The sequence below is a fragment of the Lissotriton helveticus genome, chromosome 5_1, assembly GCF_964261635.1.
Source record: "Lissotriton helveticus chromosome 5_1, aLisHel1.1, whole genome shotgun sequence".
Taxonomy (NCBI): Eukaryota; Metazoa; Chordata; class Amphibia; order Caudata; family Salamandridae; genus Lissotriton; species Lissotriton helveticus.
Window position 1 is genome coordinate 1,730,588,371 of NC_136065.1, and position 19,263 is coordinate 1,730,607,633.

General features: G+C 44.5%; 1 protein-coding gene across 5 annotated transcripts in view; it reads left to right on the forward strand.

Annotated features, from left to right (window-relative positions):
* Nucleotides 1-750: 750 nt before the first annotated feature.
* Nucleotides 751-19,263, forward strand: part of LOC144753804 (uncharacterized) — a 2,685,544-nt gene continuing 2,667,031 nt past the window's right edge. For all 5 annotated transcript variants that reach the window (XR_013594537.1, XR_013594539.1, XM_078641375.1 and 2 more), the window contains exon 1: nt 751-1,154. Coding sequence is in view for 3 of the 5 variants with exons in the window: in XM_078641375.1 (XP_078497501.1) it covers nt 850-1,154 (305 nt within the window). In the remaining 2 variants the exon portion in view is untranslated. The remainder of the gene's footprint in view (nt 1,155-19,263) is intronic.

Sequence of the window (19,263 nt, forward strand, 5' to 3'; positions counted from 1 at the left end):
ACATTAAAAAAAATTAGAGGGCACAGCTGTTAAAAATCTATTAACTATGATTGTGCTCTCAGATCGCTGTTTTGAGTTGAATCTGTGGCTCTGCATTATTATTTGTTATTTTATATAGCGCGTACATGATCCGGAGGTATCAGAGCGCTTCACAAAAGTAGCATGATACAAGGGTACAGCAAGTTACTGTTACAATAATTATGTTCAGTTATTGTCGCTGCTGAAAAAAAAAAGTGACATAATGGGGAGCCACGGCCCACTGCCAATTAGGTCAAGGGAGCCACAGGTCGAAAAAATTTGGGAACCACTGGACTTAGGGAAGGGGAGGGAGGCTGCCTGTTTCCTGTTCTCCCCCCACCTTCCAAACTCCAGCGAGACCCTCCACCCGCGAGTCATGCGGGCTGCGACTGGAAGTTACATGCAAATTAGAGGGGCCTCACATCTTCTCTTTCGCCCAGGGCCCCAGGAGTTCTAGGACCAGCCCTGGCAGACGATATATATTTATTTATATATATATATATATATATATATATATATATATATATATATATATATATTAAGCAGCTGGATTGGTAGGACCAAACGATGTAACGCAAAAAAGCAAAGTGAACCGAATACGTTGAAAATACACATAGTCTAGTTAGTGTATTGCAGAACTTCTAAAGAGAGAGTGGCTCTTTAACAGCACGATTCTAATTTAACGTATTATTTCATTCTGACGTGCCGCCGTTATTTCTGCGCGCCGTTTGTCTCCGGCGGCAGTTCACCAAACCTTTCTCTGCGCCGCTTTTGAACCGTTTTGCCGCTGAAAACCACCCTGCTCGCCCTGGAGGGAACGAGGGTCGCACCATGGAGCCTCCTATGGGAGGCCCTTGGTTCCTATTTCTCCTCCTAGCCTCGCTCACGGGATTCATGACGGAGTTCTCACTCGGGTCAGAGCTGGAGTCTCAGGAAAGACCGCCCACCATAGTCGTGGACCTGGGCCCAAAGCAGTGTAGCCTATCGCGCAACGAGAGCCACGCCCATTATGTGATCCCTTGCGGGAAGCAGTGCCGCTGCCTGCACCACCTCCTTTCATGCGCAGGAGGCGAGGGAAGCGAGCGCCTGCCCCAGGTGCCCACTATCAAGGGCTATAACGACACCTTCTTCTACCTGTGAGTCCTAAATAACAATGTTTGGGTCACATTCATGCGTTTTATTTGTTGTAGTAAAATGTATCATACGGGGTCTTCTCCAAGGAGAGAGGTACTTCACCACCAAAGTGTTTTATAATATTTAAAAGTCGTAACCTAGTCAATTTTATGTTACATATTAAGCCATTTTTTTAATCAAAAGCCAAAAAAGTCATCAATTATCAACTTGATGGAACAAGCCAAGCCAGGGTCATATTTAATGGAATATTAGGGAAGATGGGCTGCATTCTCTTAAGTTTCCACCTGTGAAAGCGTAGTTCAACCCTTGTGCTGAGCCCTTTTGGGGAAGTTTGCACTTAGGCCTCCATAACATTTTTTCCACCCAAGGTATCCACATTGAATGTGCGTACTTTTCCTCCGACACCACAGGGATTCTAAACGTACCCAGAGTGTGTTTTTTCTCCTGGAGTAGCATGAGTAAATAGCCACAATATACATTTTTTTTTGGGGGGGGGGTGGGTAAAAAACGTGACAGTTTTTTCCCCCTAAGAACAGCATTAACGAAAGTTTGGCTGTGCTAAAATGACCGTGTTCTCAGCTCTCAGGAACACGCAGAGCTGTACCAAAAATATATATTTTATTTATTACAGTTTTGGCATTTTTCTAAGTAGTAGTCCACCTTTCCTATTTGTTGTGCTTTCAACCTACTACCAGTTTGTGGTGGAAACAGGTGTGATATCCATGGGTGATGCCAGAAATCTACACATTTCTAAAAAGTAGTCAAGATTCTGAATTCAGTAAGGGGTCATTGATGTAGATCCCTCACGATTTTTCCAAGGAAACTAATTGTAGAAATGAAAAATTAAGGAAAAAGTTTAGGAAAAAGACTGACATTTGTGATGATTTCATCTGTAATGTATTGTCACAATGTCCGATTTACAAAAGCAATATATTGTTACGTCCACTAGATGTGGTTTGCTGCAGATTTAGGGCCCTAGCTCAGCTGCCACCCAGGAAAATCTACCATACCCAGCCAGACATTTCTGAAAATAGACACACAGGATGGGCAGGGTGGTGTGACTTGTGTGGTTCTAAAATGTTTTTTTTCGTTTACCCGGTAGTTCCTGCAAACTATAAAGAGTGCCTAAAGACACACATTTTCCTCACATTTCTGTGAAGGCAAGTTCTGTAATCTGTGCGATACACACATTTCCAACCACCCAGCGTTCCCCTAAGTCTCCCAATAAAAATGGTACCTCATTTGTGTGGGTGGACCTACTGCCCCGACAGGAAAAGGCCCAAAACGCAACAGAGACAGATACAGATACACATTTTCACCCAAAAAACCAAACCCTTTTCTGCAAAGTTGGTGGCTGCGTAAGTATTGAGCCGACAACCTGGGTGAACATAGAGTAAAGTGAGGTTGGGTCCTGACTGTTATGGCTCTGCAGGTTAAAAACAATGGACTGGAATGTCAACCAGAATGATTATTGGTGGTTGAGATTAATTTAAACATTACATCCATCGCTTTTTGTGTGCCTTCGCGGCATTCATATATACTTTACTGTGCTTCTCCAACTAAAGTGCCACATAACCATAGCTCCTAAGTGAGCCAGTGTCATATTTCAAACCTTTAGACAATACTGACTTTTTAGACAACCACACTTTCCGCAGTGAACATATAGGCCTGTAGACATAGTGAAATGATAATGGAATATTCAAAACAACATGTCTCAGAATGCAAAGTACTGTTGACTGACACGCCAAGTCTGGCTTGGTGATCACACTTTGGGCCACTTGGCATCAATCCCTTGTCATCATAGAATTCAAAGCCTTTGACATTAGTTTGCATTTTGAAATTCTAGTCTTGTTTTCGACACACACACTCTGATAAAAGCTCCAACACCACAGGAGATTTAACTGGTCTTTGAAATGTAAATTTGAGTAGTTTGGTTGTATGTATCTATCAAATTCAAATTCAAATTCAAAAAGCTTTTATTCGATTTGTACATACAAATCATACAAGCAGAAATACATGATTAAAATGTTAAAATCACCATATAATTGTACCAAGAAGGAAAAAAGGCTAAATACATCAAATTGGAAATGATCACGTCTCTATAGGCCAATATTATTGTAAAATACAGACATTCTTATATTGATTAGCTGGGGATCAGTAGGAGTTACTCACTAGACTTTTCATGGGGAACTAAACGTTTAAAATTATTAATAATCATTCGATACTGTGGACCACTTCATGTTTAGTAATACCTTACTACAGAAATTGATATAAAATTTTAAAAGTGGAGGCATAACTATACAGACAGGAGCGTAAAACAGTAATATCATCATAAACAGGTCCTGGCAGCTGTAAAGCATGAGTACAGACAGGTAAGTAGATAACATTATAATACAATACTTTTCCTGGCAGCTGTACATTTTAAAATAAAAGTAGCCAAAAAGAAACAAGTCTCCTCGTTCTCTAATGAAGATAAAAATATCAATGCTGTTTGTGTAGTACAAATGTTATATTTAATAAAGAGAGGTTTAAGGTATTTTATCCTAAAGTACTGATAAAATGTGCAAAAAAGCAAAAAATGGCAACTACTCTGCCTAGAGGTGCTATCGCATGGACAGGGTATATTTGAACTGGTTTTTATAATAGGAAAAGCAACCAAGTGGTGTACAATGCCTAATCTGACCCGTGTTAACACATACTGGTGAGAAGGGCGAGTCACAAATACAAGATAAGATTGTAGTCCGGGAGCTAGATTTAGGTCTTTATAAAATTTTATAGTAACATAATTACCAACGGTTTTGTCTCGTTCGGCCTTACGAAAATTAAGAAACGTTAGCTTGATTTCTTTTTTAGAAATGGAGACAACTTTTTCAGGCTCACGAAACACGTCAATGTTAAAAAGACGTAGATACCAACGATGAATGTATCTTAACCATGATACACGTGAGGAATGATCCAGACCTATACAGTCAAGGATAATATCCTTGGTGAATCGAGTCTCCGGTTTAGCCCAAATAGAACGCCACAATAAGAGTGGCCGAACTGCTGCCAAATCGGAAATATACTCGATCCCAACTTCTTCGTGGATCAGCTGAATTGAGGCAGAAGGGGGAACACATAACATTCTCCTTAAAAACTTGTTTTCCTCCTTCTGCAAAGAAATACCCTCACAGTGACCCCACACCCCTGCCCCATACAGAGCAGAGGAGACACAGCATACATTGTAAATGTTCATCATGTCTGGGATACTTCGTGAGCCGAGTTTAGAGGCAAAACGAAATATGCTACTAGTTGACCGTAACATTTTTGTTTTTATGGCCTCAAATTCCACATTCCAAGACCCTCTATTATTGTATGTTATTCCCAGATAACAAAATGACTTGACAGAAGTTAACTTTTCCTTGTCAAGGAAGAAAGTGTACTTTACCTGCTTGGCTGCCTGACCACATGACATTACATATGTCTTAGTTTTGTTCACACGAAGCCGCCTAGCTTGAATGAACTGCATAAAATTATCAATTAGGCGCTGTAGGCCCAACTGTGTTCGAGATAAAAGAACAGCGTCATCCGCATAAAGTAACAGCGGAACAGGTTTACCATCAATCAAAGGGGCGTCTGCTGGGATGTCGGTCAAAGATCGGTCGACACCATTAATAAAAAGGGAAAATAAAAGCGGAGCTAAAACACAACCCTGACGTATGCCCCGGGACACTCTAAAGAACGGGGTACATTCGCCAAGGGTGCCATAGCGGACTTTACATGAAAGTCTTTCGTACAATCTAGCTAAAAAGTACACTATTTCCCTAGGTGCCCCGGCATCAAGCAGAACCTCCCAGAGTATGTTATGGTTAACCAAATCAAAAGCGCTGCTCAGATCAGCAAAACATAAAAAGAGGTTGCCACTTTTAGCCACAGTATATTTACTGATTAAAAGGTCCAGATTTACGCATTGGTCCAGTGTACCCAGGCCTTTGCGAAAGCCGTATTGGACTCTAGTTAAGATGTTAAAATCCGTTGCCCAATCTTCTAGCCTCTTCAGCAAAATCCTACTCATCACCTTTACAGAGGCGTCCAGTAATGAAATAGGACGATAATTAGAGGCCTCTGCCTTGTCACCTTTCTTATGTAAGGGAATGATAATCGATTGACCCCAAGTAGAAGGAAATTCACTTTCGGCCGCACAATTAAAAACCCTCACCAAAATAGGAGCCCATAACGCTGTTTCGTCTTTGTATAAATCCAGCGGAACCCCATCGGGGCCCGGGGCCTTTCCTCCTTTACTTAAAGAGATAGCTTCCTGACATTCTTCTAGTGTTATAGCCATCGAAAGGGGCAACCATGGGTTTATAACTGATGGGGATAACTCAGAGGCTGACCTTTCCGGATTAAAAATTTTAGAAAAATGATTAACCCAGTCACTACATGCCACGTATGAGGTCAGTTCTGGGACATTTTCTTTATTGAGAAACGAGCTATTAATTGTTTCCCAATAGAGTTTACTATTTTTGGTCTCTGCCGCCTCCCTCAACTTATCCCACGCCTCAGACTGCAGAACCCTTTTCCTTTTACTAATAGCTGTTTTATAACAGGCCCTGAGATATTGTATGTCCGTCTTAACACGTGGTTTAGTGCCTAGCGCATTCTTTAGGTCACGGAGGGCGACTATACATGTCTTATCGAACCACCCCTGTTTTGGGCCGCCATTAGCTAACGGGGACTTAGTAAAAATACCATCAATACAGCTATTCATGGATACAAAATAATCTATTAAGCCGCCAGAATCACTGTCATCATCTAAGAAATAATTAATTTGGTTCTTACAAAGCATAACGACCTCCTTCTGCTTAGCTTTGGAGTTTAAACCAGTCCATTTAACCCTCAGGCCCTTTGGTCTAACAGGCACTATATCAGTTGTACATTTACCCTCTGAAACTAATGAGGTACCGTGCCCCAAGAGGGTAACACGTAGACTGTTGTGGTCACTAAGACTTTCTTCATTCACGTACAAATCCGTGTAGGCTCCACTGCTGGACAGCAAAATATGGTCTATGAAAGAACATGCACCCCTGCCTGTAAATGTAGGGCATATAATTGCCTGGTTATTAACATTGCAATTTAACAGGGTCATATCTAGCATGACTAGCATATTATTTAAAGTGGAACCATAACTACAGTGTTGAAAATGGGGAGAGCCCTCCCTCCCCCCCTGATCTCCCCAATGGCTAATTGGTACTGCATCGAAACCACAGTTATTCACATTGGACAGACGACAGGGCTGCAAGTTAAAATCACCAGCCCAAACCACCTCAGCCTTTCTTTTCGAGATATCAAGAGCCTTATTGATTTCCCTTTCTAGAGGCAGTAAGATATCCCCCCTAGTAGCGTCAAAAATATTATTATAGAAATTAACAATAACTAAATCAATGTTCTTCCTGCACTCCACCCTAATAACTTGGCTGTATGTCCCCACGGTTGTGCTGTATTTAACTGTACATTCACACAGCTTGGTTGACATTAACAATAAAAGGCCCCCCTTAGCCCTGCCCGAGCTAGATTTAGTTGCTCTAAGGCAGAAGGATACATACCCTTCAATGTTAATGAGATCTGGACACCAAGTTTCCTGAAGTAGGATTAGATCGAAACCCTCCCCCAAAAAACTGGTCCAGAAGGGTGTACCTAATTTGCCGGTAAGACCAGCGATGTTCCAAGAAATAAGAGAAATTCCTGCTGGTTTACCAGGGTTACCACCAACGGATATCTCCAACTGATTTTCTGGTGGTGAAAAGGCAGGACCCTCTTCCCGAATGATGGTAGCTGAACTTAAGCTCGGACTAGCGGTAGTTATACATATATCAAAGCTACCTTGGTTACCTATGTACTGGGGAGGTATTGCTAGCGCCGACGTAGTGAATTCGTGAGGTACAGCAAGGGGTGTGGCAGAGGAAGAAGAAGAACGCTCCATATCAAGAAAGGGCTTAGGGATGTTTAAGTCCAGTTCGTCTAGAGGGCTAAGTCAATCTACCTCATCTAACGCGGCATATCTATTTGTGTGGGCGAATTGTGAAGACATTAGGTCTTGAGAGTGGGGCGGGTCCTGCCACATTTGTTGCCACGGGTGTTTATCTAATTGCGGTGGCTGGAAAGATTGCTGCCATTGATAAGCTGGCTGGTGTAGAGGTGGCGGAAAATGCAAAGGGTGTTGCCACTGTACTCTAGCTTGCTGCATAGGAAAAGGTAAGGCATTTGATACCTGCTGCTGTAAATTAACATAATGTGGGAAAGGAGGGGGCGGATAAGGTGGTTGCAGCCAAGGTTTAACGGCTTGCTGTTGAAAAAACCCCGGTCCACTATTACTTTGAAAAGTGGGGGGGTTAGGTCGTGCGGGATTTGGTAAAAAATGTGACAGAGGAAGTGGTTTAATTTGGGTCGCAGGACCACTGTTAGGTGCATTACATACATAACTAGCTGCCCCTACATCCCTGAAATTGACAGTTATTACGTCCCCTACTATTGATTTCTTACTTCTACCCACCCAATCCCCTCTCCGAACGGTAAGAATTTCGCCGTTCATGCTATTAGGTAGAGGTTTATGTAGATGGAGCCATTGAGCACATTTGTTTCTAAGCTCCGTAAACGTTTCTTTTACTCCCTCTTTCAATGGGGGAACAGCTGTCAACACAACAACAAAAGGAGAAACCTCTGGTGGTAGATTGATGGACCTAAAACGTGCCTGCTTCGGTTTAGGCCCTTCAGGTTTATTTGTAGAAAGAGGTACAGTGATTGAATTAGGTTTCCCTGCTACTTCTTTGGATTGAATAAATGTAGTGGCAATATTAGCATCAACAGAGTGTTGAATCGCCTGAACAGGAACACTCTCCTTTGTAGTCGGTACAGTTATTGGTTGAACGAGGTTGTTCACTATTTGCGACTCAAGAAATACTGAGTTCCCTGGGGCTACGCTACCTTGGGCTTTATTTAAAGCATCCTTAGGGGACCGGATACTCGTTAGGCATTCAGAGACTAAATCTGTAGTCCCTTGCAATTGAACATGCACTTGTCCTTGCTTATTTTGTGGCCATTTGGAGTGTATTAACGAAGTAAGCCTATCTACTTTAGAAATTAAAGGTTTGATTTGTGCTGCTAAAGTGGCTTCAAGATCTAGTTTTAAATCAGTAACCATATTTTGCACCCAGCACGGGATGCCAGATATCTTTTGTGGGGTGGGGGAAATCAAATTGTGATTCCTAACTGGTGCTTTTGTTTTACTTTTACCCTTTGATGTAACCTTAGGAGGGTTAGGTGCCCTTCTCCGATGAACACTGGGTACAGGGGCTGTTTCCACATCATTAAACCCACTCGGACTCGGCTCCTCTTTATCGGGCGACTGACATGATTCTAGATCTGGTGTAACCTCCAGGTCTTCTAAAGATGGATCCGAGTCAGATTGGGCAACCGATAAATCAACAGTATTCGGTACTGTCGGAACGCTATTAATAGGCAAGGTTATAGGTAAAGAGCAATTATTCAGAGTCTGCATAGCAGGGGATTTAACCTTTGCCAAAGGGCCCAGGGATGAGCGCCTGGCATTAGCAAGATCCATAGATACTCTTTTTTCCAATAATACAATACTTTGATCGATAGTCTCGTGCACGCGTGAAATGAAGAGATCAATAGGTCCTGTCACCTGGGCTACCGCCGTAGCTTTTTTTGCACAACTTCGAGTTCTGCTACGTAAGGTCGACATTTTAGACAGTTAAGATTATCAAGGGTGAAGACACAAGAGTTCTGGGCCAGGGCCGTCCTCTGCCGTCCTTGAACGGCCTTAAACGGCCCGCTCTTTGCCCGGTCTTCGCCCCGGTAGTCGCCCCGCGCGCGTCCCGCGTCGCGGTAGAACTGAGGCCAGTAATGAAGGCGAAGGTTGGGGGCGTGGCCGCCGGGGGAAGAGGCAGCAGCTGTGAGCCGCTGAGGCTGCTGGACCTCGCAGTCCCCCGGTAGGCTCCACGCACAGACTGTAGTTTGAATCCTCAACCTGGGAGCGCGTGACACACCACGGACTGTGGATCCGCTCACACCAGGGAGGACGAGGCAAATGGAGCGTTGAGCGGCACCCGCGGAGCGGGTGTCGCGAACAGTAGCAGAGGATGGCAGAAAACAAAACACACAGCACGAGTCTGGCTCCTCTCAAGATGCAGGTAAGCCCAGAAAGCGCCAAATGACCAGGGAACCCAGGCGATGTTAAAGCGAAGGCTGGGGGCGTGGCCGCCGGGGGAAGAGGCAGCAGCTGTGAGCCGCTGAGGCTGCTGGACCTCGCAGTCCCCCGGTAGGCTCCACGCACAGACTGTAGTTTGAATCCTCAACCTGGGAGCGCGTGACACCACGGACTGTGGATCCGCTCACACCAGGGAGGACGAGGCAAATGGAGCGTTGAGCGGCACCCGCGGAGCGGGTGTCGCGAACAGTAGCAGAGGATGGCAGAAAACAAAACACACAGCACGAGTCTGGCTCCTCTCAAGATGCAGGTAAGCCCAGAAAGCGCCAAATGACCAGGGAACCCAGGCGATGTTAAAGCGAAGGCTGGGGGCGTGGCCGCCGGGGGAAGAGGCAGCAGCTGTGAGCCGCTGAGGCTGCTGGACCTCGCAGTCCCCCGGTAGGCTCCACGCACAGACTGTAGTTTGAATCCTCAACCTGGGAGCGCGTGACACACCACGGACTGTGGATCCGCTCACACCAGGGAGGACGAGGCAAATGGAGCGTTGAGCGGCACCCGCGGAGCGGGTGTCGCGAACAGTAGCAGAGGATGGCAGAAAACAAAACACACAGCACGAGTCTGGCTCCTCTCAAGATGCAGGTAAGCCCAGAAAGCGCCAAATGACCAGGGAACCCAGGCGATGTTAAAGCGAAGGCTGGGGGCGTGGCCGCCGGGGGAAGAGGCAGCAGCTGTGAGCCGCTGAGGCTGCTGGACCTCGCAGTCCCCCGGTAGGCTCCACGCACAGACTGTAGTTTGAATCCTCAACCTGGGAGCGCGTGACACACCACGGACTGTGGATCCGCTCACACCAGGGAGGACGAGGCAAATGGAGCGTTGAGCGGCACCCGCGGAGCGGGTGTCGCGAACAGTAGCAGAGGATGGCAGAAAACAAAACACACAGCACGAGTCTGGCTCCTCTCAAGATGCAGGTAAGCCCAGAAAACGCCAAATGACCAGGGAACCCAGGCGATGTTAAAGCGAAGGCTGGGGGCGTGGCCGCCGGGGGAAGAGGCAGCAGCTGTGAGCCGCTGAGGCTGCTGGACCTCGCAGTCCCCCGGTAGGCTCCACGCACAGACTGTAGTTTGAATCCTCAACCTGGGAGCGCGTGACACACCACGGACTGTGGATCCGCTCACACCAGGGAGGACGAGGCAAATGGAGCGTTGAGCGGCACCCGCGGAGCGGGTGTCGCGAACAGTAGCAGAGGATGGCAGAAAACAAAACACACAGCACGAGTCTGGCTCCTCTCAAGATGCAGGTAAGCCCAGAAAGCGCCCAGTATGTATCTATCATTAGTCACAATGTATTAGCCTGCTACCATCTCAAGTTTTCAATAAAGTACAGCAGATTGCCATCAAGGTAACAAGTTGTAATGCATCATTTTACGTGAAAACATTAGCAGATAAAGAGCATGCAGTCTCACTTACAATATCCGAATGAGAATAACGCCACTGCAGTAGCTACTTGCTCCCACCAGGTAATGTCTGGCACCTTTAGCATTACAGGGTACCACAGGATTAATTTTAAACTTGTATGCTTGCATTGAATTTTGCAAACATTGGCTCAGATCTGCGCATGCAAACTACTGTTGTCTAAAAAAAGCCACAAATGTCTGAAAGTATAACACACATACCTAGGGGTGTGCGAGAATCGATCAATTTGCTTTTGCTTAATTCCACAAACTTTTTGCAAACTAATGCAAAATAAATGTAATTATGTGAAAAGAAAAAAATGGCATTTAACGCTGAATTTTAGAGGTAAATTACATATATTACACCAATTAATTGCACTGACGTAATGTACATTTCCCCTGAACCATGTTCACTTGCCAGTTATGCCCTGGATCTCCTTTCAACTCCATTTAGCATCACCACAGGAAGGTTCCCAGGTTCCCTTGTTTTATGCATAACTCCTCCACTGCAGTTTTTAGATCTCGTCTACTAAACACCCACATGTGCCATCTATTGCAAAATATAATGTAAGCTTTCAGTGGGCTAGAATGTGCCCATTGCTTAGAAATGGTTGGCTTCTTGTCTCTCAAATGTTCTTGCTTTTTATTCGTTAGCTTGTATGGGCTGTCTTACCCACCCATGCCTTTGTCACTTGCCTCGAGAATGGATTCATTAATTGTGTCTTTCTTTTTGAGCTCCATGAGCAAAAGTGAATGTGTTTTCCAACTGTCTCCCTAGTTTACTTGTCTTACATCTCCACACTCCATCTCTCACTTGCCCATATGTTTCTCTCCTGGCTGGTCTGGTTGCTCTCTCACCCAGTTACAATTCCTCCCCCAACTCCACGCAGCTCTCTCTCCCCTTTAGCGTCCTCTCCTTTTGATGTCCAATGTGTAGCATTACCTCCGCAGTGTCCTTATATTGATCCTGTCCACCCTCTGTGTTGTTTCCCCCATCCTTCTTCTGCTTCAACCACACCCATCCTCCCTGATTCCACCCCTTCCCTCCACATTGCATTTGCTCCCCACATTCCAAATCACTGTCTCTCACCCATTTTCCTCTCTTTATTTATTTATTGAAATTTATAAAGCGCACAACTACCCTGGGGCTACTCGGCGCTACCGACGGCAGTGAATAGATGACCCGGAAAGCGATTGTTGATTAAACAACCAAGTTTTGATCAGCTTTCTAAACGTGAGCAAAGATTGACTTGATCTGATCTCCAATGGGATGGTATGCCAAAGTTTAGCCGCAGTGACCACGAATCTTCTGTCGCCCCAGGAAGCTGTTTTAGTACGTGGGACCATTAGCTGTAGAGCAGAAGATGACCGGAGTGCTCTGTTAGGCGAGTGAATTTTTAGATTTTTTTTGGGAATTCAGGTCCAATTTTACGAGCTGCTTTAAAAGCAATGCAGAGTGTTTTAAATTTTATCCGATTCTTCACTGTCAACCAGTGATAATTCTTGATGATGTGGGGGATGCCTTTGAATTAGGGTGTTCTTGATAGAATTCTTGCAGCTGCATTCTGAACTGTTTGAAGTTTTTGAGTAACCTTTTTTTGAGCGTTTGCAAACAGTCCATTGCAGTAGTCAATAGAAGACATCACCAAGGTACTGACCAGTGTTTTACCAGCGTTCAGGGGGAGAAATGGCAGAAGTTTTTTTATCATGCGTAGTTTGTAAAATGCAGTCGATGCTACTGAGTTAGCATGTGAGACAAAAGAGAGCTTATCATCAAATGTGACACCTAAGTTCCTGACCTTGGTACCTGGGATGGGTGGAGGGCCCATGGCAGGGGGCCACCAGGTTTGAGACCAGCAACGAAAAAGTTTACCAAAGGTCATGACCTCTGTTTTCTCAGAATTTAATTTTAGGCAATTGCTAGCCATCCAATTACTGATGGCAAGCATGCCTTCCTGAAAATTTGTTGCAATCCTTTCTCCATTGTTATTTATAGCCAGCACCAACTGAGTATCATCGGCATAAGAAGTAAGGCCCATCCTTATGAGCCTTGATGACTCTAGCTAGGTCCGACACATAGATATTAAAAAGTGTCGGACTCAGGGACGATCCTGAGGGACCCCGCATGGTAAAGCCAGTTGGGCAGAATGGAATTTGCCCAAGTGCACTGACTGAGTGCGGTTGGACAAAAAAGATTGCAATAATTCTCTGGCCTTGTGCTGGATACCCAAGCTAGTGATACGGTCGATCAAAATAGTTGATCGACCGTGTCAAAGGCCGCTGAGAGGTCCAGCAGAATGAGTACCGCTGCTCCTCCCTGATCCATTATCACTCTAATGTCTTCCAACGCTTTAATTAAAGCAGTTTCAGTGCCATGGCCTTTGCGAAACCCAAATTGGGTCTCGTCTAGGAAGTAGTGGTCCTCTATATACTTGGAGAGTTGAATATTAATGAGTTTCTCTATGATTTTGGCTGGCAAAGGTAAACTTGCTATCTTTGCACTTGACTCGCAGAGAAGCAGAGGATATTTGGATTTGCTTGGAAGCAATCGACCTGCATAACTTTTTGATCCACTTTGCTAGGGAACAAGCATGCTTTCCTGCTAAAGGGGTGCCCAACAGCCTCAGAAAATCATGGGCTGTGGTACCTCTGTGAAAAAGATGAGATCCTCAGTTTTCCTTCACTGAAGTCCCACTGACATGTAACACAAGCTGTGCTCCTTCCCTCCATGAGTGCCTCAGAGGAACAAAGCAGTCACTCCTTTTCTTGGCTCCACACGTTTTAGATTTGACGTCAGTTTTACCACATCACAATTTTTAGTTTTCGCCCACGAGACCGCTTTTAGATGTCTGCATGCAAAAGCATATTATGGACCACAGTGCTTTAACTGTGATGAACTAGGTGGGGGATGGGTCTCCAAAAGGGACGTGGCTCAGTATTTACAAAGAGTCACCTAAATTCAGGATTGCAATTTACATGCTTTAAGTCATACTCTTGAATCCGGCTTTTCGTCTGCTCCAGCAGACAAAGCAGGGTATCATCGATCAGTATAACTGCGAGTTCCTGTCAACGGCAGTTTTCCATTCACTGAGAATTCTACCTACACTGTCACATGGAAGTCGTATTAATGAAAGCAAAGCTGCACCATGGATAGAGAATCACATGGGAGCTTCACAGATTAGTAGTCAAGGTTCTTTCCAGTCCACGACCTGTGGAGAACCCCAGAGCAAGTCAGGGTTCGAAACGCGTTGGCTTTCAGGCTGAGGCACAAGTATTGCTGGGATGCACATGGGAATCAGTGTAAAATAATTTTTTCCCCATTTGTCACACTAGCCTATTTATAATTGTGTAGCCTTAGGTCCAGTATTGAGGCAGGATCTTTCGAATTGTAATCAATCCACCTGTTGTTTATGTGTTACTTAAGGACTTGTGTCGAATATATATGAATAGGACTATGACAATTGAATTGGTGTTCAAGTCACTTTTTGATATGTTGTGTGTTCTTTTATGTCTATGTAAATAGATGTGAATTTTTATTCTTGATATGTCACAGTGTCATTTTTGTTGTTCTTATTTTCACAAGTGGGTCCCACTAAAACTTTGTGTGTCTCTCTCTATGACATGAAGAAATGTTGTTGTTAATATTGTGACTGACGTATTTAACTAATGTGAAATAAATCACTTGCACTTGGAATTGACTGTCTAAGTGCCGATTAATGATTATGCAATAATCTATCTGGTCACTTGTTTGTTTTATATAATAGGGTGGTCCAGGCCAGGTAGATATAGGACCCAAGCCTTTGTTTGATTTAGTTGTTATGCTGTGCCATAATGTCATCCGGTAGCTTATTGGCCGTTACAAAAAACAATTTAAAAAATGCTCAACGGCGCCTACAGGATTGATCTCTGTAGGACTGGATGCAGACCTGTCGCATCCAGATTCAAATGAGTGACCTGCATGATCCCCCTACCCCTACATGCCTTTCTACATCCCCTTCGCTCTCACTCACCACTATGCTGTTCCCGTCTGTAGTTACGTACTGTTGATCAGTATACAGTGTTGTGTAGGGTCTGAGCAGAGAACACTACACACAAACTTTCAGGCTGTGATCCATGATACTCCCAGAGATGTCGTCACCTATGCTGGGATCAGCTGTAGGCAAACTCGGCTGTGGATGGAGGATACAAGCCACAATGAAAGCAGAGCAGGAGCTCCTTCTCAAGCACCTGAACCATCCCAGAGAGGGTAAGAAACACCAACAACCATCATGAGCTCACACGGGAACTAAAGATCTGGCTTTTCCACAACGCTGGACCGAAGCTCCCCCGCTGAGCGGTTGGTATAGGTGGCTTGTGGCCCTAACCTCACAATACCTTGCTTACAACCAAAAGCCTAAGCTTCAGGATTGGAGAGGATGCTCTCCAGACCTCAAGCACCACACCACAACTCAACACCAACAGATGTGTCCACTGCCAACCCCCTTCTCCCATCCTTGCCCTGCCGATGTAGTAACCAGACAACCGACTGCTAGGAATCACTCTGGGACCTCGACAAGAGGTAGAAAACAGCACAGAGATGCTACAATACACAATATGAGGATTCATTACTACACATAAAGAAACACTCCCAGGATGCAAGACTAGAAATCAGGGGGGGGTATATCCACGAAAACATCAAGGATCAAGAGCCAAAGAAGCATGTATGAGGTATGAAGGTCAGGGGTCCAAGGTTTGTAGCATGAGCAAGTACCCCATTACATACGTGTCCCGGCAGGGAAATCCAGGTCATTAAATGACCCCATACACCCGCACCCCATTGCTTATCAAACAAGGCATCTTCGCTTTGCATACATTTGACGTGTTCTTGGTCCTTTGCATGTCCCAGCATCAGACAGGTGTGTAGACATTGGTATATCCAACCCATGAAAACTGCACGCTGGGCTGGTCGCTTTTAGGTTAACTGCGCTTCATGATGGGAATTTATTGTTTGAAAATGTTTATAGCACAAAGCAGTAATCAAGTAGAGGGCTTTACAGAGATCAGTTGCACAATAATAAGAGACAGTGAAAACTAGATCGAGACATTTATTTACACAAATGTCAATTAAGAGTTAAAAAAAATTAAAAGTTAATTTTACCTTGCAACAACGAATAATGAGACTGACTACCCTTTTGTTTAACACAGGATAAAGGTCAGACATTAAGAGGAAATTGGAAAGAGCTGTCTATCAAAGAGTCATTTTAGGTCTTTTTAGGTCGAGCCTAGAGGCACTGCGCATGCGCTGTTCGCCCTACTAGGCATGCTGTATTGGAGCATGCACTGGAAGCCCCGCCCACTCACCGCCCATATTTTTCATTGGTTTGTGTCATTGTCCTTCGTAAATGCCGGCTTCTGATTCGTAAATAGGCTTGTTAGTCCCTCCTTGGTACCGCCTTGTCTGCATTTGTTATCTCCCATAATGACTGGACCTTTTACTTGGCTTGTTACCCGGTTGAATTTGCAGTGTACCCACACAGGACAATGGCGGCCGCTTTTTATATGGAGTGCTATGCCACTCTAACTTTAAAAGTGGCTGCCCCTACCACCACAGCACTCACTGCACTATGGCAACACTTTTTTCTATTCACTTTTTACAAGAATGCGGCATCCGCGTCAGGGACACTGCGCTTTCTTTCACCATTTCTCTTTTTAAAAAATAAATTTTCATGCTAAGAGCGGCATACGCTTTATGGACACCACGCTCAGTTTCATTTTCTTTTTTTAACTATCATTTTGAGGGCTGCGCCCTCTTCAGGTACAGCGCGCTCTGTTTCTTTTTTTCTTTCTTTTGACACCTTGCTCTGCAATACACTAGGTCTTGCTTTTGCCAGAGTTGACCGATTGGTATTGTAAATGACGATGCCTTTGAATATTCTAAAAGGCATTGCCTTTACAATGCCAATAGCTCATAATCTTGCAGTTGTGGGACCTATTGCATTGTAAATGCTTGTTGTTTATCATCAAGCAGGTCAACTGCTGTGCAACCTGTAAAAAACTTTGACAAAGTCAATAGATTTTGCATAGGTGGCAGCTATTGGCTTTGCCAATACTTGTATACGTACGCACATTGTATGAAATAGAGAACAACATTGGGACTCTAAGTTAACTAATAAATCACCTCATAACATTACGGCCTCCGAACCTGGCAACCAGCAGGCTGATGTGGCACTAGTTTTGCTGACGGTAGTGGGCAGTGCAGATTGAGGAAGAGAGCAGTCTACATAGGTTTCCAATTGAAGTTTCAGTTTTTTGGGACCTAACGCATTTTTGTATATAACAAGTTGATTGCCTGCCGAAGACTAATATAAGAAATGTTCACTCCAACCCCATACAGTAATTTTGGTAACGCCAGCTCTCTCTTCAGTGAGGTGTAGATGGTGCGCCTGCTCTAAAGTAAAGTCTGTGCAGATCACATTTTTCATAAGGAATATGGGGGTCACATATTTCGTAGGATCTGGGAATAAGTCACTCACTGTAGACGATGTAGCTCTTAGTTTCAACTCTAGTTGTTTAGCCCCTCATATTGGTAGTGGAGCTCACTCACAATGTGGAAGACTTGAGAGTGACTGTTCCAACACCAGCAGGATCACATTGCTTCTTGCTCTTAGCCATGGTATGCAGTGTCCTGATTTCATATCTACACCACAAGGGTTCTGAACCTTCACTGGTAAGCCAGAAATCTATGTAGATAGTCAGACCATTCAAATTACCTTCACGACCCTCGTTCTCATCCCAAGCTTTGTGCACTGAATCCAACCTCAAGAAAGAACTCCTGAGGAAATAATGAAAAGCTAAGCCCCCTCCATGCTGTAGGTCTTATAAAAGACCTGGGATTCCTAGCATTCCTATTGCTTTTTCCTGTCTTGCTAAGTGAAGGTCTGAGTTTGCTGACAGAGCCTCTGCTGGGCTTGGGCGTCCATTTTTGCAGTCTACTAGGTTCCCCTGTGTCTAGCACAGGAGGTTCAAACCTCACTATGTGGAAACCTGTTTCAGAGTCTGTGACTTGACCGCTGCTACCATGAGCCCTGTGGGTCTTGCAGGTGTCATGGTGTTCTGTTGATCGCAGATGACTTTATTTTGAAATGTATTATCAAGTAAGAACTGGTGCTTCAAGTTTGTGCCTATGAACGAGTACCTAGCTGTGGTAGATTTACATTGTGGGAACTCAATTATAGCCTGTGTTAGGTTGCAGCCACAGAGGGTACTGAATTGGATTCGGTCTTTGCAGACTTTCACCTCAGATCCTAGAGTACAACAATGGTTCATCCTGGGGTTACAGGTCTTTTCACTGTTGGACCACAAGTTCAAATTGTATTCAAAATGAGGTGAAAGCCATCCAAGTTGGCTGAAGGTTGCATAGCTGGAAATCAACATTGCTCATCATTCATGAACAATTCCCCAATGGCATTCTTGCAACAAAATAATAAATAGATAAAATAAGGCCTGGAATGTTTTTGGGGCAGGCAGTTTTAGCCTCTCTGTTTACATCTCCATCTCCTGACTTGGAATGGAGCAGCCATCCTCGGTGTGATTTATATTTGCCATGGTTGGGGTGGGGTGTATCTAGGGAGATGTTTGGGAACTGCATGTAGGTGTCCTGGACTTGTTTAAAATTGTATTTGTTCTCTAAGTTGACCTGTTTTTTGGGACATTTCTAGAATATGTGGTGGCAAAATATGTGCCATATCTCCTCCTTCTGATGACTTGGACTCGCTTGTTTCCTGCCCTAGTTGTTAGGAGCTCTGGTATCAGTTCAGGATCCACTGTTGCCATTAACATAAGTTTGCTTAAGGTCTGTTAATTCACAATGTTCTTGTGAGTCTTTGCTTGCCAATAGTGTAGATTTGGGGATGGTGTAAACCTCTTCTTGCTAGGACAGATGCGTTATCCAAGCAAGTGAACTATGAGTGCAAATGGTAGGTGGTGATTGTTTCTTTGTTATTTCTGAAGCACAGCATCTTCTTTTTCCCTTACTTCAAGAGAGCCCAGGAGTTTACTTCAAGAGTTGTTGACAATGACAGACCAAGCCAATGGATGTATGGCTTGCATCTCTTTAGGCTATTATCTTCTGGTCATGGTTTTGAGTCCTGTCAATGTCTCTCATGCTTTTCCCTCCTCATATAAGTACATTGAGAATCATTACTTTTACAATCATCACTGATGGGGCTACTTTTGCTACAGGCTTGGGATAGGCGGCTGGTGTGCGTAAACATGATCAGCCTCAGTTGGCAGGCTTCTGTTGCTGGGCCTGATGCTCTTTCAGTACACACAGGTACGGCATTTCTTCCTCCTGTTTCTTAAAGTGGTGCTCTTTCCATTACCAGTGTTAGCAGGGCATATTGCTTTGTCAGCCAACGTGGGCCCTGAATGCCACGGTACAGTTCTTGGGTGGAGGTGGTCCTCCTGCAAGCTG